Genomic DNA, 25,742 nt, shown 5'->3' on the forward strand with positions numbered 1-25,742 from the left:
GGTTTTTAAAAACTGAAAATGTTTATTTTTATATGGAATATATACCGATTAAGAATTGATATTTTTATAAACAAAATTTATAAAATGTAAAATAATACCTACGTCACGTTGGCTCAATAAAAATTTTCAATGGATTTACGTTCGAATAAAAACCATTTTAATACAATACAAATTCAGGTGACTTACTAAATTTGTTCGGTACTTATCTGCAAATTCGCATCTCAACAGATATGAAAAGTGAATTTTTGGCCATTTACTACACAATTTTAAGTAGCTAGATTAATCTCTATCGAAAAACAATATTATTTTTTTCCATATGTTAACCAAGATAAACTCAAACACTCCACCAAATTTGGACTGTATCAAGCGATAACTGGTGGGTATAAATTAAGGAAGGTTAACGAGTACTTCATTTTATAACCGGTAAGAATGAGGATTCTGTATATATTTGCTATATTCGCCACTTTCCTGGACCTAAGGTAAATTGTTTTTATAATTTTTTCTTAATACACTTAACCAAAACATGTTCTACTGTGTGATACTTTTAACAAGGATACATCCCTGTAAGAAAGGTATTTATGATTTAAAGTTTTTTAATTTACAATCGGGCACGCCACTGGGCTCAGAAAATGGTCTACATTAAAATGAACATTGAAATAAACGCAGGATGAGTATATTCTGTAGTTCAGTGAAAGTAATTTTTCAAAACCGCAAATATTTGCGGAGATATATATTTTTTTAAATCAGTTCATTCATTTCTACTTTTTGGAAACACATGTCCGTATAGAATTGAATCAAAATCTGGCGTGTTGGCGGTTGTCTAAGACTCGGGTACTGGGCTCACTTAGTTTTCATTATAGTTTTTGTAACGATCAGTCTCCAAAAATTCACCCTTAAAAAAATTGTGGTAGGTACATGATTTATTATTTTCAAATATGCGCATTTTTAGGGTCTATTTAAAAACAAATATACTGGTACCGATTTCGCGAACAACAAATTATTTCACACCTTTGGACCACAATTTTTATTGAAAAATATTTCTTACCAATGATAGTAATAGTCATATTAATCAATCATCGTCATCGTAATTAATTTAGTCATCAATATTATGTATAATTGTCAGATGTTTAAAATGTGCCATGCTCCTTATGTAACATATCACGAATATATCTTATTAGGGCATTGTTTTATTAAAATTTGTATGAACGAGATCACAAAACACGTAGATAACAACAGATTAAATATTATTCAAGTGGTTGCAATCAAACTGTATGACTCGCTTATTAATTATACTATTACGTGGATAAATGCAATATTTTTAAAAAAAAATTCTGGTGCATGAGAAATTCTTTCCTCCCGCCGTTATAGAGGGCGCGCGTGTACTTCTCACAGGGAGTAACTGTTAAACTTTCGTCCCTGCTATTAGGGACGAAAGTACGTACTTTCGACCGAGGTATGAAGAAAAAGCAGTTTTACTAAACTCATATAGCTTTTAAGTTACTCGCTTGCTGCCCTTGCTCGCTGCTCTCGCTCGTACTCAAAATCTACACTAACAAACTATTTCCATGATTCCAGTTTAGGAGATGGCGACGACGAAAACGTCGACTACCAAATAACCGACAAGACCTACCCGGAGGGGTTCGTCTTCGGCGTAGCAACAGCCTCGTACCAAATCGAAGGCGGTTGGAATGAAGACGGCAAAGGCGAGCAGATCTGGGACACGTGGATCCACAACAACCCCGGAATAGTTGCTGATGGTTCCACAGGCGACGTAGCATCCGATTCCTACCACAAATACAAGGAAGACGTGGCTTGCATGAAAGAAGTAGGCGTACAATACTACCGCCTATCGATCAGCTGGGCCAGGATCCTACCAACTGGCCGTATCGACAAGGTCAACCAAGCTGGAGTCAACTATTATCTAAATGTATTGAAGGAACTGAAAGCTAATGGCATCGAGGCCATGGTGACGCTGTACCATTGGGACTTGCCCACTGCACTCCAAGACATTGGGGGCTGGACTAATCCTGAAATTGTGGAAGTTTTTGCTGATTTCGCGCGGCTGTCGTACGGATTGTTCGGCGATTACGTCCAAACGTGGGTGACCATCAACGAGCCCAAGCAGATTTGCCACGGAGGGTACGCCAATGCTGGGTATGCTCCGGGTATAGATTCCAAAGGTGTTGGAGAGTACTCGTGCGCTAGGAACATTCTTCTGGCCCACGCCCGAGGGTGGCACATCTATGACCAGGAATTCAGGTCCAAGCAAAACGGTAATAGATTCATATTAAAAAAAGATCGTTGAAAGTTTACAGAAAATTGATTCGTAGGTAGGATCACCATCGTTATCGATTCGGATTGGTACGAACCAACAAACTACACACCGGAAGATGAACAAGCCGCTGAAACCAAAAGACAGTTTGTTGTAAGTACCAGAAATCAAAGTTCTGTTGTCTTTTATTAAAAGAAAAACTATTTTTTTAGTTCGGAATGTATGCCAACCCAGTTTTCATCGGCAACTGGCCCCAAGTGATGATCGACAGAGTGGCAGACCGTAGCGCTAAAGAAGGGTTCAATTCATCGCGATTGCCAGCGTTCAGCGACGAGGAAATTTCTCTTATTAAGGGTACCTACGACTTCTTAGCGCTCAACCATTACACTACCTACATGGTGGGGGCTGCTGACGAGCCAGCCATAGGAAGCCCTAGCTGGGAGTTGGACGCCGGGGGTAACGTATACCAGAAAGACACCTGGGAACAAGCCGCCATCGGATGGTTCAGAGTAAGTCGTTCAATTTGAAAATCCTGAAGAGTAAATAAATCGAGGTCACACATCATAACAGATACCTACGTCACACGCATACAGATGTCATACACACATCACACACATACATCACACTCTCATACGTCACACGCCTACAGATATCACACGCCTGTCACATGCACAGACGTGTGAATAAGTCTGTTAATAAATTATTAATTCTTGTAGGTTGTCCCGTGGGGCTTTGGAAAACTTTTGAAATGGATCAAAGCCACCTATGGAGACCTTGAGATCGTTATAACAGAAAATGGAGTGTCCGATAGGACAGGGACCTTGGAGGACGACCACAGAATCAACTATATTAGGGTTGGTAAATTTTTTTATAATTGTTAAATTTATTCTTTGTTTCCTACGTTTTCATTTGTCTTTGTGGGCAAATAAAAATAATACATGGTATTTTTTAGTCATATATGAGTCACATGTTGGATGCCATGTACGAAGACAATATTAAGATAACTGGGTATACATTGTGGAGCATTATCGACAATTTTGAGTGGACACAAGGTTTCAAGTAAGTAACTTGATTATAGTACAATAATAATCGTCGATATAATTCTACAAGTTATAACTTTGATTGGGGGTCATCATATTAGTATTCTGGGGAGTAAATACTTCGCTTACCCATAAAAAAACTGACCCTACTTAGAAAATATATATAAGTTGCAATTTACTTTGAATAATGACAATGAGTCATTTTTATTTTGTTTATGTTTAGAATCTTTATACTAATTTAATTATTTTTATTCTAGTGCTAAATTGGGCATTTATTACATAAATATGACGGATCCTGAAAGGCCTAGGGTCGCCAAGAAATCTTCCAAATATTACGCTAAAGTGATTGAGACTGGTTGCTTATTAGATTCTTGTGCATAAGTTTTACGAATAAAGTTGTTATGGAATACAAAGTATAGTTATTTTATTTTTACAGCAAAAGTAGTAAATGAACGTAAAAACTGCCATCAAGACTGATGCTAATAAAAAATGGAGCAAAAATGAAGTGACGTTATTTTAAATTAAAATGAGAAAAAAATTATTCTGTTTGCGGCACAACAAAATGTGGTTTTCCTACAAAAAATAATTTTGTAATTAAAACATTTTCATTAGCATGTTCAAAATTGAAATAAAAAAAGCTGGTGATGTCAGTTTTTCTTTAAGTTAAATTATTCTTTTATGCAATTGAATAATTATTTTCTTGGGGCGATAAACCTAGTAGTAAATTAATTGTGTACAAGGCATTGAAATCTGATCCTGTATATTGTATACTGGACATAAAAAATTTCGAAAGTCACATAACTTCTTATTCTCAAAAATTTAACGAAAAACAAGTATCGAAAATGAATTTAGTAGGATCGAATAGTCTGGCAGAGTTTTTTTAGTCTGTTAGTAGTTAAAAATAGAATATAATCTTGTTGTTTTCGGATTATTTAAATATAAATAAAATTTCATTCTGTTTAACGTTTCATTTCTTTAATCTCTCACTTTTTCAGTTACCAATTCATATTATCAACCTTCATTTGGGCGCCAAATTTGAAAATGAAAAGAAGAAACTACACTCCTAATTTTTTTGAAGTATATGAAAGTTTACAGGGAAAAATTCTAAAAAATAATATTTTTAACCGTTTTAACGGTTTATTTTATCATCTTTTTTAACTAATAAAACCTATGTATTAAAACACAACTTCTCTACATCATAATAACATTTACATTTTTATCTTAGAAGGATATGCAAATATAAAAATAATATAAAATCTACTTTATCTGCCAATACACGATTCGTCACTTTAACAACAGATTAAGGCAAAGTGGATGACTATGATAAATAACAAATATGTAGATGCAATAAGTATTTTTCCCAAATACAAAAAATTTAATCAAAACACTTGACAAAATAGAATGTGATAAGTTTCAAATATAAGCGGACGTACATACGGAAAGAAAACAAGTTCAAATTGGAGAAAGCCAAAATGAAGATCACAATATATGGATTTTTAATATTTCTGAGTATATTTTCTTTAAGGTAAATATGGACCAACTTATTTTTTCTTAAACTTTGCGCAGAACATATAGTTTTTCGACTCCATCACACTTTAAGGGAATACTTAGAAGATGTTTGGTGCTTTTTTTTATTTATTTTTATATTATTTATTCTTATATATGTACGTCGTAGCATTAAAAATTAAATAATGTTTGTTATTTTCTGTTTCACAGCCGTTGTTTTGTAAATGTCATATCAAAATTATATATTTTTCAAAATTATCGGTTAGGTTATGGTCAAATTGTCAAAAATACCTCGTTCATTTTCCAAAATTTAGTTCAGTAAACGAAGACACGTAAAAATTAGGAAAATTTCCGTGGAATTGAATGAATTACTTTACCCCAGCGGAATGTTTCAAAATGACTGCAAAAAATCGCAAAATACAGTTTTTTTATTAAAAAAAACTAAACATTTTAGAAAAAAATGTTTTAGACAAAAGTTGTAGAACTTTTTATAACAAAAATTTTGATCCCAACCCGATGTCAATTGATAAACAAATTTATTAGTTATTGTAAAAAAAAGGCTTGAAATCACATTTTTTAAAATTTCTATTTCTTTAAAACGAAAAAAGATATTTTTACGAAACTTTCAGAATATGTAGACCTTGGCGTGTAGAATAAGTGCATTTTTGTAAAATTCCAAAATATTTAATAGTTTTTGCAAAAATTGAGTTTTTCGAAAAAAACACATTTTTTTTCTAGTTCCGATAAATCATACAGTAATGCACTTACGTGACCCATCTTGGGCTAAAAATTTTCTCTAATTGTAAGAGTTGTACTTTCCTGTGCAAATTGTACGCGTGTTGCAAAGTAATTGGAAATATTCGAAAAATCTACCGAAACTTTGACTTCTTTTTTCGGGTCGAAAAATGTAGATCTTTTTCTTATCGTTGAAATTTAATCGGAATGGCATTATTGTCATTGGAACGCTGATATTTATTCACGAATTAAAAATAAAATGTCCTACGACAAACAGGAGCCGAGAAAAAATTGCTTTTTTCAAAAAATCGCTACGACCATATGTTGTAGTTGAATACTTTTACTTCGATATAAAAAACAGTCCGCAATGATTGACCCCCTTTTTTACAGTAAACTTAATTTGGTTGGTAGATTTTTCGCATATTTCCAATTATTTTGCAATACGCGCACAATTTGCAGAGGAAAGTACACTTAGAGAAAAGTTTAAGGCCAAGTTGGGTTACGTAAGTACATTACTGTATGATTTATTGAAACTTGAAAAAAATGTTTTTTTCGAAGAACTCAATTTTTCTCACTCAAAAAAACTATCAAATATTTTGCAATTTTACAAAATGCATTTATTCTACTTGTCAAGGACTACTATTCCAAAAGTTTCATAAAAATATATTTTTTCGTTTCAAAGATAAAAGTTTTTGCGATATAAAAAATGAGATTTTTAGCCGTTTTTGCAATAACTAATACATTTGTTTATTAATTGACATCGGGCTAGGCTCATTTTTTGCTATAAAAAGTTCTAAAACTTTTGTCTAAAACATTTTTTTCTAAAAAGTTTAGGTTTTTTTTAATTAAAAAACTGTTTTTTCGAACTTTGGACACCATTTTGAAAATTAAGCACAAACATTCCGCTGGAGTAAAGTAGTTTATTCAGTTCTACGGAATTTTTCCTAATTTTTACGTGTTTTTATTTATTGAACTAAATTTTGGCAGCAAGTAAAAATCTAATTTGATTGGACTAATAAGTTAGGTTAGGTTAAATACGTATTAATGTTGCATAACGATTATTTTGTTATTTTCGATCGCCCCAAACTGTTACAAACCCAACTTTTCTATCTAAGAACCGTTTTAATAAAGTTTTGCAGACGGTGACGACGAAAACGCCGACTACGTCATAACCAATCGAACATTTCCCGAAGGTTTCATTTTTGGAGTTGCCACAGCTGCGTTCCAGATCGAAGGAGGCTGGAACGAAGATGGCAAAGGGGAGCAAATCTAGGACACCTGGATCCACAACAATCCGGAAAAGGTAAACGACAGATCCAACGGCGACGTAGCCTCGGACTCCTACCACAAATACAAAGAAGACGTGGCTTGCATGAAGGAAGTCGGAGTAGACTTCTACCGATTGTCAATCGCCTGGTCTAGGATCCTACCAAATGGTCGTCTAGATAAAATTAACCTACCAGGAGTCAACTACTACACAAACTTATTCAAGGAGTTGCAAGCGAATAATATCAAGGCGATGGTAACTCTGTACCACTGGGATGTACCAACGGCTCTTCAAGACATAGGCGGTTGGACTAACTCGTCGATAGTTGATCTGTTTGCTGATTACGCTCGTCTTTGCTATGAGCTTTTTGGGGAATATGTAGACACTTGGATAACTATCAATGAACCGAAGCAGATTTGTCATGCTGGGTACGGTACGGGTGGGTTTGCCCCAGGGATTGTCTCGCCAGGAGTCGGTGAATATACTTGTGCCAGGAACGTTTTACTTGCCCACGCCAAAGCTTGGCACATCTATAATGACGAGTTTAGGTCAAAATATAACGGTAATTATCAGTAAAAAACGCATTTAAAAGCTTTAGATCAGTTAAATTTTTAAATAATCACTAAGTACTAATTTCTACTGAATTAAATATTTGACGTGGATATATTTTCTGAGAGCAAATCATTTTTTTTTTTTAGGTAGGGCTACGATTGTAATCGATTCTGATTGGTATGAGCCTACTACAGATAGTGAGGAAGACAAGACGGCTGCGGAGACGAAGATTCAGTTCATTGTAAGTTTCAGAATTATTATTTTCTATAGCAAATGCTAAAGTGAGCTCTAAACAGCTCAAATCAAGTGATCGACATATTTTTTGACGATACCCAAAACTCTCACTCTACATTTTTTGTCGGTACTGCAAAAAACGACCGATCTTGCTTAGTTGTGATATCAATAATGCCTAGTTGCACTGAAATTATACCAAAAACTTAATAAAGCCCTTCTTAAAAATAAGTAATACTTAATTTGTTAAGGTATTGTAACTTGTGTTAGGTCCTTAAGTTCTTTTTGTTTTCTTCAGTTCACATCAAGGTCCCATCTTAAGATACAAGAGTAAAAACCACAGTAAAAAGTAAAAAAATATTAAATTCAAACAAATCTTGATATTTAAAATTTATTAGGATTTAAACAGATGTTATACACCACACAGCAGTTAAGTATAATTTACCAGTCTCGGACTCTATTGCCAGCCGTCGCTCCGCTCGGGCGCAAAATCATCCTCGACTAGTAAATAATATACAGGGTGTGGCGCCTTTAATGCAGAAAATTGAAAACCTAGACTAGACAATACCTAGACATAACCTAGACAATAAATGAAATAAATAAATGCTACCATAAGGCGATTATGAGATTTGAGTATCAAAAATATTTTCCAAAAAATTACAAGAAGTGACAAAAGTTAATGCCGGTCCTGTTTAACATAGCGCAAAAAACATTGACCTAGTCCGCACTCCGCCCGGCATGCGGCACCTGTGGAGTGTCAGTCAGTGTCAGTGTCAGTGTCAGTACGTTTTTGACTTGTGGTTTAATTGCTGCTAAGTTGTGTCAAAAAGATCGCGCTTCTACTGTTTAGACGTTAAGTGTTTATTAAAGACGTTTTTCATTTTATATTTTTTAAGTTATTGCTTTAACTAAATCGGCAATGGATAACGAGGACAACAATAATACGTTTACTACTATCGAACGATAGCGGTAAGTTTGCATCTTTTTGTTTTTCGTTATCCAACCTATCAATTGCTAAAATAATAGTAGTCTTTTCTGTGAGTAACACCATGTACCTTGTTTCTACAAACCTCTTTTCTGGGATTGCACATTATCATTTACAGTGAAATAACTAATTGAATTTTATGTTTATTTTTCCTTTTAATTAAAACGAGAGGAATGTATTAAATTGGCCAAAATTATTTATTATTGCATTAAAACATTTTATTTTTTGTGTGTATTTCATACGTTTTAATTTGGTAACACTGATTTGCGCAAAGGCTCGACTCTCTGTTAAGTTCGGTTCGGCAAGCGTGCGCTGATGTTAATCGAATGGCATGACATTTTTTGACCAGGACCGTAGGTACTAAGATTTATTTCTTCGCTATAAAATTTCAATTTTCTTGATAAAACGTGGATATATGAATTTCTTATATAAGGCTTTTTTATTGCATATATTCCTATGAATCTGCATTTTATTTTTTCTGCACTAAAGACACCACACCCTGTATTTATATAAGAAAATCGCTTAACTGGAACAAAGTTACGGAAAATACTAATTAAAATTCTATATTTTTTTAATTCAATAATTAATATGTACAATGTGGACATATTTTTCTTCAGTTTGGCATGTACGCCAATCCCGTCTACAAGAAGAACTGGCCCCAAATCATGATCGACCGCGTAGCAGCTCGCAGCGAAAAAGAAGGTTTGACATCATCCCGTCTTCCCGCCTTCACCGATAAAGAAGTAGACTACGTCAGTGGCACCTACGACTTCTTGGCCATCAACCACTACACTTCGTACATGGTGAGCGGGGCCGGTGAACCGGCTATAGGAGAGCCCAGCTGGGAAAAAGACGCAGGTGGTTACGTTTATCAGAAGGACAGTTGGGAGCAAGCCGCGGCTGGTTGGTTTAGGGTATGTCTATTTCAAAACAACTTGCATATAGTTCGTAAATATTATGAAATAATCTATAAAATATTACAAGTTTCCTAAAGGTTGCTAATTCATACATAGTTATAAAAGTTTGGAGCGCAAAAATGTTTTAAATTGGTGTTTGCTGCCGCGCTAATTCGTGACGTCACTTGGTGCGATCGAGAATCGAGAAAATGAGTGATAGGGGCAGCACGACTAGCCAGTGTCAGCATAGTAAGAAACAAGCCTAGAATAATTCATAATATAGAACGCTAAGTTAGTGTTACCGAAGGGCACATTTCGCCATCTCTTGTTGACATACAGAAATAAATCGGGTGGCAAATTTAAATTGTTTAGAAGTAATTGTTATAAAAATGATTTGTTTTTTTTACTGCTGCCTTCTACAAACTGCAAATTGATTAATATACCTACTTACTGGTAAATAATAAATACTCAGCAAGATAATAAGTAAAAATTAAATATGTTGATGTAATATAACCTTATTACAACATTTACGATTAACAATCTACCAGTTGCGTAATATTTATTGAACAATTAAAATTTAAACATTATTATCATATATATTTATTTAAGTTTATATAAATACAGGGTGTAACGTAAAGGTTGGGAATAAATGAAACGGTGGATTTTTTATATTAAAAAATAAATATTTGTTGTATAAAGTTATGCTCTACGGGTTTTCTTTTCCAAGCTACAGGGCGCTAAAAAATTTCAAAAAATTTAGTTTTTTAATATAATTTTCAATGCAAAAGTCTTTTTTCAATGCCTATTTGACCATATTTGGTGGCCGAGTCAAAGCATACTTCATAATGTATTTGTTATTTTTATTTTCCTATGTTAGCAGTGGGAAAAATGGTATTTACAAAAGTTTTATTTACGGAAAAATTACAAGAGCTAGAAATAAAACGCAAGAGGGTAATTTCCTTTAAAATAAAAATTGAGTCGTAAAAAAATATTAAAAAAATGTTTTTACCAGTGGCGTACCACAATTTTCTTCGAAAAACCTTACGGTACAATCCGTACGCACGTGAGTAACTTACAAAGTCAAACTTTTTCCGGTTACTAGGGGATTTTCATATTAAGATAAGGCTAAAATTTCGTTCCATTATCTGATAATGTTCGAAAGTTATTGGAGAAAAACTAAATTTTTTAAAACTTTTTAGCGCCCTGTAGCTTGGAAAAGAAAACCCATAGTGCATAACTTCATATGAAAAAAAATTATTTTTTAAACCAAAAAATCTACCGTTTAATTTATTCCCAACCTTTACGTTACACCCAGTATATATAAAAAAACAATGTAATACATGTCAATGTTTACAACTAATACTGATTGTATACAGCTCCACAAGTAAAGATTTACTGTTCCCTTACTACTAATTCCAGTAGTTCTCATATTAGCACTACATATCAGTAGTTAAATTAATTACAAGTAGACATAAACACTTTCCAAATAAAAATTACATTACAAATTTAGCACAATTAAAAGTATTTAAAAAAAATTTACGGATTCTGACTCATTTCTCTCTAGAATTTAAAGTCGAGTACAAATATAAGCTCCGAGCTCTTCTTTTTCGAGTATTTCCTTATTATTGGTTGTTTAACAAAATGACCAATAAGAAAGTGACTGAACCACCTTAACTTTGTCAATGTCTTTGACGGCTAAATTATTTGCAGTAATATCGACAGACTTTCTATGGTTGATATGTTTATTAAAAGTTATTAGAATTAATTTCCGCCTATATCAGCTGAACAAACCCTCGCATGTATTGTAATTAGTATAGACTAAACAGCAGATCGCTGAGAAGCAGGTTATGTCCTTAGTCGCACTAAATGACGTCATAACATGTTACGTTGCTCACGTGACAAAATTTAAATTTTTGCACAATTTTAAAATCTAGAATTGGATTGTAGCATTAAAATTTTATATTTTTTACTACTGTTAGTTGTCGTCGGTTATAGGCTACAAAATTCCGTTCTAAAAGAAATTAAATTTTCGTACGAGTTACCTACTGTTTTTCATTGCTTGCAAACTTTTTTAGATTGTTCCTTGGGGTATCGGAAAACTCATGAGGTGGTTGAAGAGTACTTACGGTGATTTGGAAATTGTTGTTACTGAAAATGGTGTGTCTGATAGGACTGGGACGCTTGAAGATGATCATAGAATCAGTTATTATAAGGTAAGAAACAATGAAGTGAAGATATATATTGTAGTAAACAAGGATACATAGGGTGTTTTTACGTTGAGGCATATTTTTTAACAGCATGCATTTTTTTCAAATCCTAATTTTTACATAACTACAAAATGAGGCACCTGCAGCCTTCCATAATTTAAGCAAGGACATATATCGATCGCCTGCAAATTTAAAAGAAATGGTACTGAAACCTAACGTTTATCATCTTGTTGTTAATGTGCTTTTTGACCTTGATTTTGGCTGAATAATTTCGCTTACAATGGTCCTTATTTATGGCAATAATGAACTAGTTGACCTGTCATTAATTTATGGGGAGTGTTTTCACAATGCTAATGCTGCATCTCAGCTAAACTGTTGTGCAAAGAGACACACATCAGTAATTTGCAGAAACATCATGGAGGTACAATACTGATTATTGCTATCGAAGACCTAGAAACATGGACTCGAGAAATTGCTTGCCATGTTCAAAAATGAGACCAAAAAAATGTTCGCGTTTCTCGTTTCATGAGGAACGAGTTGAAAACTTGCAGCCGCCCCAATAGAGTCTAATTTTACAGCATCGAGATAAATCAAAACTTTACCAGACACATTTTGGATATAGACTATAAAAAATATGACTCGACTTATCAATATTGTATTTATTTTTTTATATTACGTGACACACAATTTTTCTAGTCATACATGAGTCATTTACTGGATGCCATGTACGATGGTCAAGTCAATGTGACTGGTTACACAGCTTGGAGTATCATTGACAACTTTGAGTGGACCCAAGGCTTTAAGTAAGTGCTTAATTTACTTATTAAGATAAATTAAATATATTCTATAGACTTCACCATTAAACGCGGTTTTATAAACTTATTTCCGGGATAAAAAGTGTCGCTTTAAAACTATTACTTATGTATTATATGTTCGCAACTATTTCACAGACACAATTACTTCACGTCGGCTATAATCGGACACAAATCAGCTGTAGTGAAGTAAAAGTGGATGTGAAGTAGTTGCGTCTGTGAAGTATTTGTGGACATAAAATAATATGGTAGGTATCTAAAAAGTGTCATTAAATAGAAACATTGATGATGAAAGTAAAGCCAAATTGTCGTTTTCAGTTACTCTTTTTATTTAAATGGGTATTTCTACCACACTGCAAAATTTCTTTTAGAAAAAACTTTCGCGTCAACAGGATCTGTCAAAGGGTTGACTTTATAAATTTAGTTTTGCCTAACTAGAAATATATCACATTAAGAAGTGAAAAATTCGTAGTGTGCAACTCGATCAAAACCTATGTACCTAGTTTTGTGGCTTTGCCAATTTCGTGTCGTCTATAAAAATGCAACTTTTTGGTGTCTGTACATAAATAGCTATTTGAGCCATATAAAATTTTTTTTTAAATTTTATGTTTCTTTCAGTGCAAAATTGGGCATATATTATGTAAATATGAGCGATCCAGAAAGACCGAGGGTACCTAAGAAGTCTTCGAAATATTATGCTAATGTGATAAAGACGCGGTGCTTACTGGACGAATGCTAAAAAGTAGAAATGTACCTATATAAAAATTTCATACTAAAAATAAATAAAGTGAAATGTAATGCTGTGTGTTTTCATAAATTAACTCCTAATAATAATTATCTGCTTCCAATACCCCACTTTTTTTTGTTACCTTTGGGATAATTTAATTAAGACTTTTTGTAAGCTTTGTGACGCTGATTGCATGTATTTTAAAATCGTTAACATTAACTTTGAGAGGTTTACAAAAATTAACTATTAGTAATCTAGTCATAGCATTCTCTCTTCCCAAAACCGTAACAATAACGAGGACAATGACAATTTTTTTAAATTCCTATTATAAATGCCAAACATACTTTTGAATTAATTTACCTTTAAGTCCTTTTGTAGCTGTTGTGATGCAGGTTGCATATACCAGAAAGACTACCGCATATTAAAGAAGATGAAGTTGAAGCTCTTTGAAGACCATATACCTACTCTAGTAAGTATATGTTGAAGACTACCAATAAGTTTGCAAACATCCCCTGTTCCTGTCCCCAGCCCTAATAGGTAATCTAAACACATCATTTCTCTACCTACGTTCTGGCAGAAAATACCTAATTCATTATATGTATGTGTTTTTGTTCCTTTGTATATTGAATATGAATACAAGGGCGTCGCCAAGCCCCCTAGAAATTCGACAAAAGTATAAACATTTCCTTAAGCTAAGGAAATATTAGATTGGAAGTTTTTAGTAAAATATTTTATTTACTTAAACTTTAATTTTGAAAATTAATACACTACTTTATTGTTTTAAAAAACAATTGTAATAAATTAGTATAAAATATTTGTCAACAAAAGAATTTAAAAATATAAAATTTTATGTTAAAAAGTAATACATTTCCATATTTGAAAAAATATTTTATTAATAACGTGGTCGATAAATTTTAAAAAATCCAAGATTATGTTTTATTTAATTTTCGTTGAATTTCTTTATTTTTTAGTATTTATATTTTTTTGTTTTTTTTTGTATTAAAAAGGTTTTATTAAAAATATTTCTCAAAAAAATTAATTTCTACCTATAATTTATATTTTTCCCATCCTCTACCATATCTTGCCCCCTCCTAGCCCTTTGGCTGGCGACGCCCTTGTATGAATATAAGGAATATACATTCGGGTTAATTTACTTTAGGGCTTTTTGTAGCTTTTGTGACGTAAGTTGCCTAGGGGTTTACAAAAATTAATTCCTAGTAATCTAAATATAGCTTTCTTTCTTCCTAAAACCGTAAGAATAACGAGGACAATGACAGTAATCTGAGCATAGTAATAATTTTTTTTTAAACCCCTATTATAAATACCAATGTACTTTCGAACTAATTTACCTTAAGTCCTTTTGTAGTAGCTGTTGTGATGCAAATTGCATATACCAGAAAGACTACCATAGAGAAAGAAGATGAACATGAGCTCTTTTAAGACTACCAATAAGTTTGCAAACATCCCCTAATTCATTATCAACAATCGATACAATTCTTGATCCATTATATGTGTTTTTTGTATATTGAACATGAATATCAGAAGTATACATTCGGATTAATTTATTTTAGGGCTTTTTGTATCTTTTGTGTCGCGGGTTGCCTATTGAGAGGTTTACAAAAATAATTAATTGTATTAACGTACCGTAAACATTCTACTTATTTATAAAAAAACTGAAAATAATTCGTTATTACTTATTATATTCTCTTTGTTCCTATTCTAACTATCCAGAACTTCACTTTTAGGCCAATCATTATAGCTTTTTTTCGGGAAAAAAATACTATTTGAAGTTTCTCTGCGGAATATTGTTCAGAAACGTGTTATAAACAAAATATCAAAAAATCAACTCGAGACTAGTTGGGAAACTTTGTTAAAACAATGGTCAAAATTATGGAAAAGTAGTTTTTCGACTGGCGTAAAAAAACTGTTATTCATAGAGAAAAAAAGGTTTATACAAAAAAGGTAGGTATTAAATAAATCTGTAAAATAAGACAAGTCCGATTAAATTCCGATAATTTGTTTATGCGCAAGAGCTCAAAAATGGTCGAAATTGTCCGTTTTTTTCAATTGCTAATAATTAATGCAATTTTCATCGCAGACACTTGTAATTCAGGATTTTTGAGGCTTTTTACACCCTTAATAAGTGGTAAAAATTTCAGCTCGAAAGCTTCATTGGTTTGGCGTTGGCGGAATTTGTTATCTAAGAAGATGCTATTTTCAATTCATTTTTCCCAAGCTCACAGGCGTTGTAGGGTTTCGATCATTAGTTGTTTTTGTACCTAAATAGTTGTATTGACATATGCATTTACTGATAATTTAATTTTTCAAATTTAATTTGTTTAAAAATGACTGAAAAAATGTTAATATTTATTACATCGTTAAGCGCGCATGCTAAGCCTCGCCTTCCCCACTCGTTCGCTAGACCAAGTAATAGAACGCATCGCCGCTATCTTCTTTTTCGAAATTAAATAGTTGAATTCACCTTAATGTTAATGTAGGACATGAAAATATAGCTCTTAATGTATACTCTCTCCAAATTTCGGCTCTTAATATTAATAATTAAGGTCACTGCGATTAAATAAATAAAAAAAATTATCTCAGCTTCTAATCAACTTACAACAACGATTTTTTTTTAAATTCGAAGAAAACTAAAGTAAAGAGGTTACTATTTTATTTTATAATAATTACCTATCTTAACAATTTAATAAATATTAACATTTTTTCAGTCAATTTTAAACAAATTAAATTTGAAAAACTAAATTCTCAGTAAATGCCTATGTCAATACAACTATTTAGGTACAAAAACAACTAATGATCAAAACCCTACAACGCCTGTGAGCTTGGGAAAAATGAATTGAAAATAGCATCTTCTTAGATAACAAATTCCGCCAACGCCAAACCAATGAAGCTTTCGAGCTGAAATTTTTACCACTTATTAAGGGTGTAAAAAGCCTCAAAAATCCTGAATTACAAGTGTCTGCGATGAAAATTGCATTAATTATTAGCAATTGAAAAAAACGGCAATTTTCGACCATTTTTGAGCTCTTGTGCATAAACAAATTATCGGAATTTAATCGGACTTTTTTCATTTTATAGGCTTATTTAATACCTACCTTTTTTGTATAAACTCTTTTTCGCTATGAATAATAGCTTTTTTACGTGAGTCAAAAAACCACTTTTCCATAACTTTGACCACTGTTAAAACAAAGTTTCCCAACTAGCCTCGAGTTGATTTTTTGATATTTTATTTATAACAGGTTTCCGAACAATATTCCGCAGAGAAACTTCTAATAGTATTTTTTTGCCCGAAACAGGCTCTTTCATGTCTATTATAATGACTGGGCTATTTTAGGGCATTTTGTAGCTTCCGTAATCATGATTTCTGCGATGCGGGTTGCATATACTTATACTGTTGAGCACAGAACATCGAGGAAAAGATGGTAAACTCTGATTAAAACTTCATAAAGGCGATAGTAGCGCAACTGGTTGTCAGGTGAAGAACTACGTTTGGAGCGAAAACTATGAAATAATAATTATGCACCTGTATTTAGTTTCTTTGCACTAATTTTACATAACAATATGATTTATATAAAATTGCGTGTTCACGTTTGTTGTAAAAAATATTCTTTATGATATTTTAAATTATAATAACGGTTTCGATATCTAATCTGAGAACATGAAAACAATTATTAAACATGCTCTAAAATACACGTTAAAATACGAGAAAAATATTTCTTGCCACAAATATGTGCCTAATTTTAGACAAAATATTGGAGTGTAGTCTCTGTAATATTTTGTCATAAAATTCTTAAATTGAATTGCGATTTGCCCATTTTAATAAAAGTTTTGTTCTGTTAGATTCTAGACTTCTAGAGTATCTCGCTAAAACTGTATGTACACTTTGAAGTGCTCCTTTCTCTTCGAAAACAGTAACCTATAATCAGATACTTAGCGATCCATTTGATCTCATATCACAGTTTCGGAAAACCCTTACTATAACATAACGGGGTAATGGTTTCGGTTATATGTAATGTATATCAGAGTCAAGCAAGTTAGGAAGTGATGATTATTGACGACATTACAAACAAAAAAAAGATCAATGGACGAGTTAAAACTTGAATGCGTTTTTCAATTTAATGGCATTCAGAGTATTTTGCGCAAAATTTTATAGAATTCAAATGGTCATTAAATAATTATAAAATGAAATTTAAATATCTTAAGACGTGATTTTGTTTCCACTTTAATTTCTGTTTCTTTTCCATTTTCTGACATAGTTTTCTCAATTTTGCTCCCTTGTTGAATACAGGGTGTCTGTTAAAGAATGAGAAAATAACATTTAAACAAATTTTTTTTTATACGTTACACAAAATATGCGTTTTTGTTGAAAACGGTGGCTTTAGAGATATTAGCAAAGTATACCTTTTTTTTAAGCAAAAAAAAGTTGGGTAACAGATTTTTCCAGCCCAAAGTGGCACAAAAAAGTTTTGGCTATTTAAATGTGTCCTCATGTCGATTGTGTCGACCTCTAGTAGATACAACGAAATCGTCGATAAATTCGAAATTTTGTGAAATTAACTCGAAGTAATCGAAAAATATTATAGAAAATGTTATTTATTTTTTCAACTTTAACACCCTGTATCTCAAAATCTAAGCGTTTATGACCAACATTGCAAATGATTTTCCCCATTAATTTTCATCGTAGAATCTACTGGTAAAGTTTGGCTCATTTTTCAATAGACACCTTATTGCTGCACTGCCTCATTTATGCACCGAAGTGACGAACTCCAGTCATTACTGACAATTTTGTGGCGTTCAGCAGACATATTTCTGGTAATTTATCATTTTCCATTTCTAAAACCACAAAGTCATTTGTCCTAATAAAAAAAAGGAAGGAAACGAAATAAATAAAAGCGTGAAATATCCAATCATTATATATTTTCTATAATAGCACATTTCTAAATCTACAAGCGTAAACATACACATCTCAGTATATTCTTGAATCGAGCGCTAACCCTACATCAAAATACACTAAGATGAATATTAAGAACATTTATCCAAATTGAATAAGCTTTAAGCTGCCCCCTTGCTTATACACCGAAAAGTTAAAATTTAACAGTACTTACTTCTCACCGCAGGAAACCGTAAGAATTCCCCGCGATATCAATCAAGCACTGTTAACTACAACCCAATTAATATACTGCATTTAACAATTACATCCCTATTCAAGCCCTAGACATTAAAAAATTACAATTACAAAATATCCGTCACGATTTTTTTAAAAAAATTAATGAAAATATTAAGAAAAAAGTAAAAAACATTGTGTAATTAAATTAGTACGAAAATAATATTGGTCTAGAATTGTGGACGAAAAGATCAAAACAAATTGGAATCTACTCAACGGACAAGACGTTGGAGTAGTCGAGAACGTACTCCCCCAACATCGAGCTGTCATTACAGCGAGGAATCTCGATTCTAATGGGAAAAGATGGTAATGTGTAATTGGAATAGTCTTCTTCCTTGTTCTTCGAAGGTACCTTCAGCATCTGGAAGTGGTCGTCGGACAACGTCAGGAGATCTTTCAGCAACACCCTGTACAACATTTTTCGTAAAACTCGATGTTTTAAATCTACTAAATTAGTCGTATCTCCAGAAAGCCAGAGTGTACACCAAATTTTGACCGAAAAACTGATATTTCCACGGTTTTTCACAAAAATACACTCCTACAGCTGCCATACCGGGTATTTTTATTATGTGACCTAATTTTTATGCTCGGGTGTGTATTATTCCAATGCATGTGGTCGATAATTAATCATTTTTATTACTTTGACAGAAATATATTATCTGGTGAGAAAGCAGAATAAAATTGTGAGTAACTGTGGATGAAATTAGAAAATAATAAAATAAGACATTCTACCGTCTGATTGTAAGATAGAGGGTAACTTTGAGTGGAGGTTATATTTATACAGAAGCTTCCTTTGACCTTTAGAAACACATATTAACAGTTTATTTTTTCAAATTCCATCGTAGAAACTTAATTTCTTTTTAACCTTTTTTTCATTAATTTTTCGTATCCCGCCGTTGGAGAAGCTAGTGCAACCCAAAATAATGGTGTGCTTTAGTCGTAGCGCATGCACAATCTCACACCATTCGAGTTGAGTGGGTGTTCACCACATAAACAGTATTTAACGAATAACTTGGCCAAAAATTCGAGCAGTAATCGATAATAAATGAAATACCCAAAAATAAATAGTCTTGATGGCCTCAAGCAATGAAAATCATTCAAATTCACAATTAGATTTACTGTCTGTAAATCCAAATGCAGAACAACTGACGCCCTTCGCTTCGTCAACGTTGACCCACACTATCTCCCTCCGCACACACTGTAGATTGCCTACAATTCATGTATTTGTAATACATGAATGTTACAGCGGCGGTGTACATAAGTATTAAAGTGCATTTTAAAAAAACCTGATGATGCAGAATTTCTTAGTAATGCCATTGATTTTATTCGCAAATGTCAAACTCTAGCAATAACATAATTTTTTTTTGTTTGTCATATTTTTCGGCGCTTTTATTTTTAAGATCCTTCGAAGGGAGAAAAAAAATGCTATGTGTAGCAGAATTCCAGTACAGTTGGCAACATTGATTGCTTTGTACCTACTGGCAGGGAGTGACCTGCTAAGCTTTAATTACCATAATATCATTATTAAAAAAAAATAATATAAATGTTACAAATTTAGTTTTTTGCACATATTTGTTCGAGGAGAAATAAATTACGCTTAAAATACAAAAAATTTCAAAATCTATAATACTATCATTTTTTAAATATTATTAAATGAAAAATCTTGGGAATCTTGTGATGAATTATTGACGGTATGTCGTAAATAAAAATCTGGTTTTCCGGATTGGCATACACCCTAGCAACTATTTTTTACCCCACTTTCCAAAGGTTTTCCCTTTGAAAACACAAACAACCTTAACAGTAAACAGCAAATACCGGTAACGGTAAAAATGAAAGAAATGTAACAAACTTACCAAATACTTTCTTCCGCGATAACGTGGACTTTCGGAATCGGAAAACCGTTGAACGGGCTGGCGACCGGCAACGTATAGGCACCCATGTCCTCGAACACCAACCAATCCCCGATTTTCATCTCGGGAAGCATGATGTTCTCGACGACCTGATCCAGACTATCGCACGTCGGTCCCCAGATACTGCTCGAGCGGTATTTGGCGCCCGGGTACTCCTTCAAGGGATGCGGCTTGATCACCTGCTGATCGTACAGGATGCAGTTGAAGCTGCCGTAGACCCCGTCGTTGATGTAGTACATGTTGTGGGTGTTCCTGGTTTTGCCCGTTTCTGGGTCGGTCTCGACGACCTTGCGGATGGAGTAGATGTTGCACGCCAGGGTGTACGCTGAAGTGACGTAGAACCTGCCCGGTTCCGATATTACCTGAACGCACGGGTCGGGGAAGTAGTCGTCCAAGGCCGCATTTATTATCTCGGCGATCTGGAAATCCACGTATTTCTTTTTATTTCGCTCGTGGATGGAAAAAATTCATAAATCTGAAGGATTTTTTTATCAAAAAATAATCAAAATTGTTGAAACTTACGTACTACATAAAAAGAGGTAAATATCACCAAAAAAAAAGGTTATTGAGAAAAGTGTTTGAACTTAAGTTTAAAAACGCTCAATTTTTTTGTGAATGCTCAAATGCTTTATTAACCGTTTCATTTGATAAATGTCTGCTTATTCGGTATTACTGTGGTTTTCACAGTGCTCCTATTACTGCGGTTTTTTGTTCACATCGGCCTTAGTGTTCGAAATGGCCTCGGTGTATAGTAATGCAGAATGAATGTTTTAATTTACGGCAAAGCAAGACAAAATGCATTATGAGCATCTCGCATGTACGCAGAACGTTTTCTGGGGAACGTATGCCAAAAGCTGCTGCTGCAGTGGTTCAAGGAGGAAAATTCGCAACTGAAATGTGGAAGAGAGAATGGATAGCAGCCGATGAGCAGATTTTAAATCTTGTAGAAGAAAATCCCCGATAAATATAAGAAAGAATACAAGTCGAGATAAAATTTGGAATAGTTACTGTAACATCGCATAAGTACTATTTTTTTTTTAGAAAAACATTTAAAAATAAAGAATTTTGGTAATTAAGAAACCCATGTCGAGAATTATCGAAAAAACGTTTTATTCACCAAAAATTTTAACTATCCGTACCAAAACATTCAAAAAATTATGACCGTTATTGCATAAACAACATTTCACAATGTTTACACAAGGAAAAAAAGACCCGTTATCACAAAAGATAAAACTATCATTCCGTTCACGATCTTTGACACCGTCAGCTGTTGCAACAAATCCCCGTACCAGAAACACAATTCCAATGAAGATTACCACGAAATTCATAGCGTAAACATAATTTTTTTAATTAAAGTGCGTTTAAACTAAAATATTCAAATTACCTCGTCAATCGACGTGTCACGACCACCCGGATATCCACCGCCGATGTCCAAAAGGTGGAATTGGTACCCCAAGGTGCTGGCATAGTCAAACACATCACGGGACGCCGCGATTGCCCTGCGGAAAGCTTGAGGCTCCCCACAACCAGAACCGACATGGAAGCTGACACCGATGACATTGATGTCCAAAGACCTCGCTATACGCAGCAATTCCGGTGCTTCCGTTACCGGATTACACCCGAATTTCATGCCTAGGGGACACCGCGCCTCTAGAGCGTCACTCCTAATACGGATGACCATTCTAAAAATACAAAGTTAATTTAACACCGAAGTAACTTTTTCGAGTCGCGTTGTACTTACTCGGCGTCAGGATAGAGCTTCTTCACTTTATGGAGTTCCATTTCGTTATCGAAGGTCATTCGAGAAACACCGACGGACGCCGCGTGGCGTATGTGGCTGGCGGGCTTAGCCGGATTAGCAAAGATGATGCGGTTCGGCCTGACGTCCAAAGATAGCACTTTGTTGATTTCGGCTTTAGACGCACAATCGAAGCCTGCTCCCAATGTGTTCAGTACCTCCAAGACAGTCATACTGTCATTACACTTCACAGCTAAAAAAAATGTACAAGGTAAACCTACATATATTTAAAATTAAGGTCATTCATCAAAATTACAAACATTCACAAATACGTCTTTCTACCGTACAGTGAAATGTAAGTTTGCCAAATTTTGTGTCAAGAAAAGTAACTCTGTAAATGCTCGATATTACATCCATAGGAAAACATGTTTGTAATAACGACTCAAATCAGAAGTGGGATAATTTCAACTATTTCGCTCATTCTTACCGTAATGAGGTTCGACTCTTGGCAGCTTGGTTTTCCATATTTTATGCTTCCGGACGAGATCACCCACGTCAAAGATGTAGAACGCCTCTTCCTGGTTCGTGTTGTAGGCGATATCCCTTATCACCGACCATACGTTCTCTTGAGAATCCAAAATGTGGACGTTTTCCTCCGAGTTGACGATTTTCATTTTTGTGGTTTTAGTTAGAAATGGGACCGTTAAGTACAGTTAAAAATTTATGGTGAAATAAGCAAGCTGGAAGAAAAAGGTCAGTTATTTCCGACGTTTCCCAAAAGCGAAGGAAGATCGTTCTTCGTTAAATACTTACGAGGCAGCCTGTGCTCAGATTCGCACAGGTTTGTGTGTAGGTAAAAGGTAGCTGGCTAAAGTTTAGGTGTCAGCTAGCAAACCCAAGGCGGCTCTCCGTTGAGGAAAATTTTCCAATTGTAAGGAAGTAGAAGGCTGCTAGTATCTGGGCTAGCTTCGTCCACGTTACAACCCTGGAACAAACGGAATTTAGTCACTGTTTCATAGGAGTTTCTTATCGAAATGAGAAAAAATGGAATTGTAGATATCACTAAAATCAAATCGTAAAAAAATTTAATCATCGTGTTAGAAATTTGACTGCCATTACTTCAGCATAAGATAGTTTAACCATAAACGAACAAAAAAGTTATAAATTAAAATAACATTTAGCTAAAATTCTTAAAACAAAATGAGGTTTGAGGGGTAAAATTTGTTTAGAGTGAGGAACAACACTACCAGTATCAAGAAGACGTTGAGATGCTTCAACGAATGTTCATTTATTAGGCTCATTAGGCTCATTAGGCTCATTAGGCTCATTTATTAGGTTCATTTATTATGTCTTTGGGGATAAATATGTCAAGCTCTAGCAGACCTGCAGCTAACTCCCCCATAAATTAATAATGTATCACTTCATTTTAGAAAGCAAAGAGGAAAAACCTAATAAAATAGTTGCACTACTGTCATTTTGCAAGATATCAACTTTATCGAATTGTATCGATTAATAAAACTAGTTATTTTATTAAAACTAAACATAAACTTTAAAGTGGCGGCAAACATTGCATTTATTTTATTCTGTGTACAAAATTATATTGAGGTTTCTTATTTTGACTGTCACCTATTAAAATTATGGTAGTCAAATTTCTAACACACTGTAAATGTTAAATAGGACTTTAACAAAAAAAATGTACACTAATGCTCTCTAACAAAATAACTATTTTAATTTGAACATATGTAATTTTCCTTGCACAAACACCTTAAAAGTTTTTCTTTCTCATTTACGTGATGTACTGTTGCCAGAACTACTACATTTTTCACTCAGTCCCTAGAACTGGTGAAAAAAATTTGAAAATACGTAGCTTGATGATGTTGTGCTCAGGCATATATGTATGTAGGTAATATTTTCCAGATTTTAATATATTTCATGATGGGTTTCAGTCAATGATCCTCTTGAAAAGGCATTTAACAGAATTTTGAATAATTAATGTAATTTCATGTTCATTATTCTGGTTCGTTATCAATTACTCTAGGAAGTTACTTGTTTACTTGTTATTAAAAATGTTTCATCAACACATAATAAAATTGTTTTGGTAAGCCATAATATCCCATTATAAGTTACAGTCACGGTTGAGCGAGTAATAATTATCTTCGCCATTCGTTTTTATATAATATTCACTTTATTTTTAACTTGTAATTCACAAGAATGACACGTTAAAAGGATAATTTTAGTAATACTTTGACGATTAAAGTGGTTAAAAAAATTTAGAACTGGAAATCTGCGCATAAGGAAACAAAAAAGGCAACAAAGTACTAGACTTATAAAAAAATTAAAGTTTAAGGAAATTCATGCACAATTCTACACTCCTTATCTCTTTTACTTGTAAATCGTATAGATCAAAATTTGAATTGAACACTTTCTCAGGATTATAACGAAATAAAGTTGGATAAAAGCTAAGGCCCATACAATTTTTTTTAAGTACAAAACCAAAGAGTGGTAGAAGGTTACACGAACACCTTGTGGGACAAATAAAATTAAGAAAAATTACCTGAGATTCTAGGGCAAAGAATATGATGTCTTTGGCACATAAACACATGAAAATTACTTTATTAAAATCGTTTTAAAAAAACGGTTGGTCATTTGGTCCAACTCGATATATCACCGTTAATACTACAAAATAGTACAACGAAAACTGAGTTTAAACTCTTGTAAAAAAGAATTCGAATCTTGAAAGCTAAGAACGGATCAAAATCACACTGAAGGCGAACTGAAGATGTGAGAGAACCCGCTTTGCCGAGATCGCAATTTATTGAAACCCCACTGTGCCGTTGTCGATATCGGACTGATCTTCGACCCAATGATAAGCGTTAAAGGGGCACTAGTTCAACAAACTATGTAAGAATGCTATCTGTTGGGGTAATTAAAAAAAAATAATAAACACTGATGTTGCGTCAGCCCAAATCGGTATTACTTAATCCTTAATTTATGATGATATTTTTATGTACGAAAATCAGTTCAGTGGCTCCAGAAAGGTTTTATGACAGTGAAAGTAAAAAAGCAATCGAATAAATCGATACAGACAAAATGAGGGCACATAGAAATCGCATAGTTTTTGTTTAATCAAGTTTTTCTGTTAAGCCAAGACAAATTTTAATTTAAACTTCAGGTTTTTTCTTTGATTCTGGATAAGTATCTGCTCCAACAAGTTTATTGTTGTTGTCAGCATAACATTACATAAGTCATTAATGAATGTAACAAATAAAATTGGTCGTATAACACTTCCCTGTGGTATACCATCGCTAGTGATGATTGCAACATATTTTTCTAATTTATACAACAAACATTGATGATACAAGCAATCATATGCTTTAGATAAATCCAGGAACAGGCCCCAAGCAATTTTTTTATTTTCTACATATTCTAATATTTTATTAAATTTCAGAGAAAACTGCCTATTTTTTTGCTCTACATTCAATTTCAATAACAATTTCTATCTTAGCACCATTACCGAAGAACCAACATTGAAACCGAAGCCCACTGTTAAATAAATTGATCTACTTTCTAGAAATGGTCCAGTTACTTATCTGGACCACACACAATTTTTTTTTTTTAATTAAGGTAACAGGCTCCAAACTTGATACAATCGCCAGTAGCCGCTTTATCAGAAAGTACTTAA

General features: G+C 33.5%; 3 protein-coding genes across 4 annotated transcripts; 2 read left to right on the forward strand and 1 right to left on the reverse strand.

Moving 5' to 3' along the window:
• Positions 1-373: 373 nt before the first annotated feature.
• LOC108915105 (myrosinase 1) lies at positions 374-3,726 on the forward strand. The gene is made up of 7 exons (XM_018721069.1): positions 374-479; positions 1,576-2,273; positions 2,331-2,425; positions 2,485-2,781; positions 2,989-3,126; positions 3,225-3,331; positions 3,570-3,726. Exons 1-7 carry the CDS (start codon positions 430-432, stop codon positions 3,691-3,693), a joined length of 1,509 nt encoding a protein of 502 aa, XP_018576585.1. The 5' UTR covers positions 374-429; the 3' UTR covers positions 3,694-3,726.
• Positions 3,727-4,752: 1,026 nt separating this feature from the next.
• Positions 4,753-13,301, forward strand: LOC108915106 (lactase-like protein). Of its 2 annotated transcripts, none has more exons than XM_018721070.2 (7): positions 4,753-4,837; positions 6,685-7,382; positions 7,519-7,613; positions 9,206-9,502; positions 11,560-11,697; positions 12,388-12,494; positions 13,122-13,301. In XM_018721070.2, exons 2-7 carry the CDS (start codon positions 6,926-6,928, stop codon positions 13,240-13,242), a joined length of 1,215 nt encoding a protein of 404 aa, XP_018576586.1. In that variant the 5' UTR covers positions 4,753-4,837; positions 6,685-6,925; the 3' UTR covers positions 13,243-13,301. The 2 variants fall into 2 exon arrangements, with proteins under 2 accessions (XP_018576586.1, XP_023312484.1); XM_023456716.1 differs by having other exon boundaries at positions 4,822-4,837; positions 6,693-7,382.
• A 4,844-nt stretch (positions 13,302-18,145) lies between these two features.
• On the reverse strand, positions 18,146-24,852 carry LOC108915103 (ornithine decarboxylase 1-like). The gene is made up of 7 exons (XM_018721067.1): positions 24,615-24,852; positions 22,874-23,045; positions 22,548-22,800; positions 22,064-22,313; positions 21,707-22,004; positions 20,266-20,741; positions 18,146-18,819 (listed from the first exon to the last, which is right to left on the reverse strand). The coding sequence occupies exons 3-7, from the start codon at positions 22,732-22,734 to the stop codon at positions 18,621-18,623; spliced, it is 1,410 nt and encodes a 469-aa protein (XP_018576583.1). The 5' UTR covers positions 22,735-22,800; positions 22,874-23,045; positions 24,615-24,852; the 3' UTR covers positions 18,146-18,620.
• Positions 24,853-25,742: the final 890 nt, after the last annotated feature.

Source organism: Anoplophora glabripennis, unplaced genomic scaffold, assembly GCF_000390285.2.
Source record: "Anoplophora glabripennis isolate ALB-LARVAE unplaced genomic scaffold, Agla_2.0 scaffold970, whole genome shotgun sequence".
NCBI classification, from domain to species: domain Eukaryota; kingdom Metazoa; phylum Arthropoda; class Insecta; order Coleoptera; family Cerambycidae; genus Anoplophora; species Anoplophora glabripennis.

Excerpts from the sequence above, each read along its gene's own strand:
- LOC108915105 (XM_018721069.1), top strand. The coding sequence starts at position 430 with ATGAGGATTCTGTATATATTTGCTATATTCGCCACTTTCCTGGACCTA. Across the intron at positions 2,274-2,330 it reads ATTCAGGTCCAAGCAAAACG|GTAGGATCACCATCGTTATC; the intron begins GTAATAGATTCA and ends ATTGATTCGTAG. Across the intron at positions 3,127-3,224 it reads ACAGAATCAACTATATTAGG|TCATATATGAGTCACATGTT; the intron begins GTTGGTAAATTT and ends GGTATTTTTTAG.
- LOC108915106 (XM_018721070.2), top strand. The coding sequence starts at position 6,926 with ATGAAGGAAGTCGGAGTAGACTTCTACCGATTGTCAATCGCCTGGTCT. Across the intron at positions 7,614-9,205 it reads AGACGAAGATTCAGTTCATT|TTTGGCATGTACGCCAATCC; the intron begins GTAAGTTTCAGA and ends ATTTTTCTTCAG. Across the intron at positions 12,495-13,121 it reads GAGTGGACCCAAGGCTTTAA|TGCAAAATTGGGCATATATT; the intron begins GTAAGTGCTTAA and ends TGTTTCTTTCAG.
- LOC108915103 (XM_018721067.1), bottom strand. The coding sequence starts at position 22,734 with ATGAAAATCGTCAACTCGGAGGAAAACGTCCACATTTTGGATTCTCAA. Across the intron at positions 20,742-21,706 it reads GTGACACGTCGATTGACGAG|ATCGCCGAGATAATAAATGC; the intron begins GTAATTTGAATA and ends GTGGATTTCCAG. Across the intron at positions 18,820-20,265 it reads ATCGCGGAAGAAAGTATTTG|GGTGTTGCTGAAAGATCTCC; the intron begins GTAAGTTTGTTA and ends AATGTTGTACAG.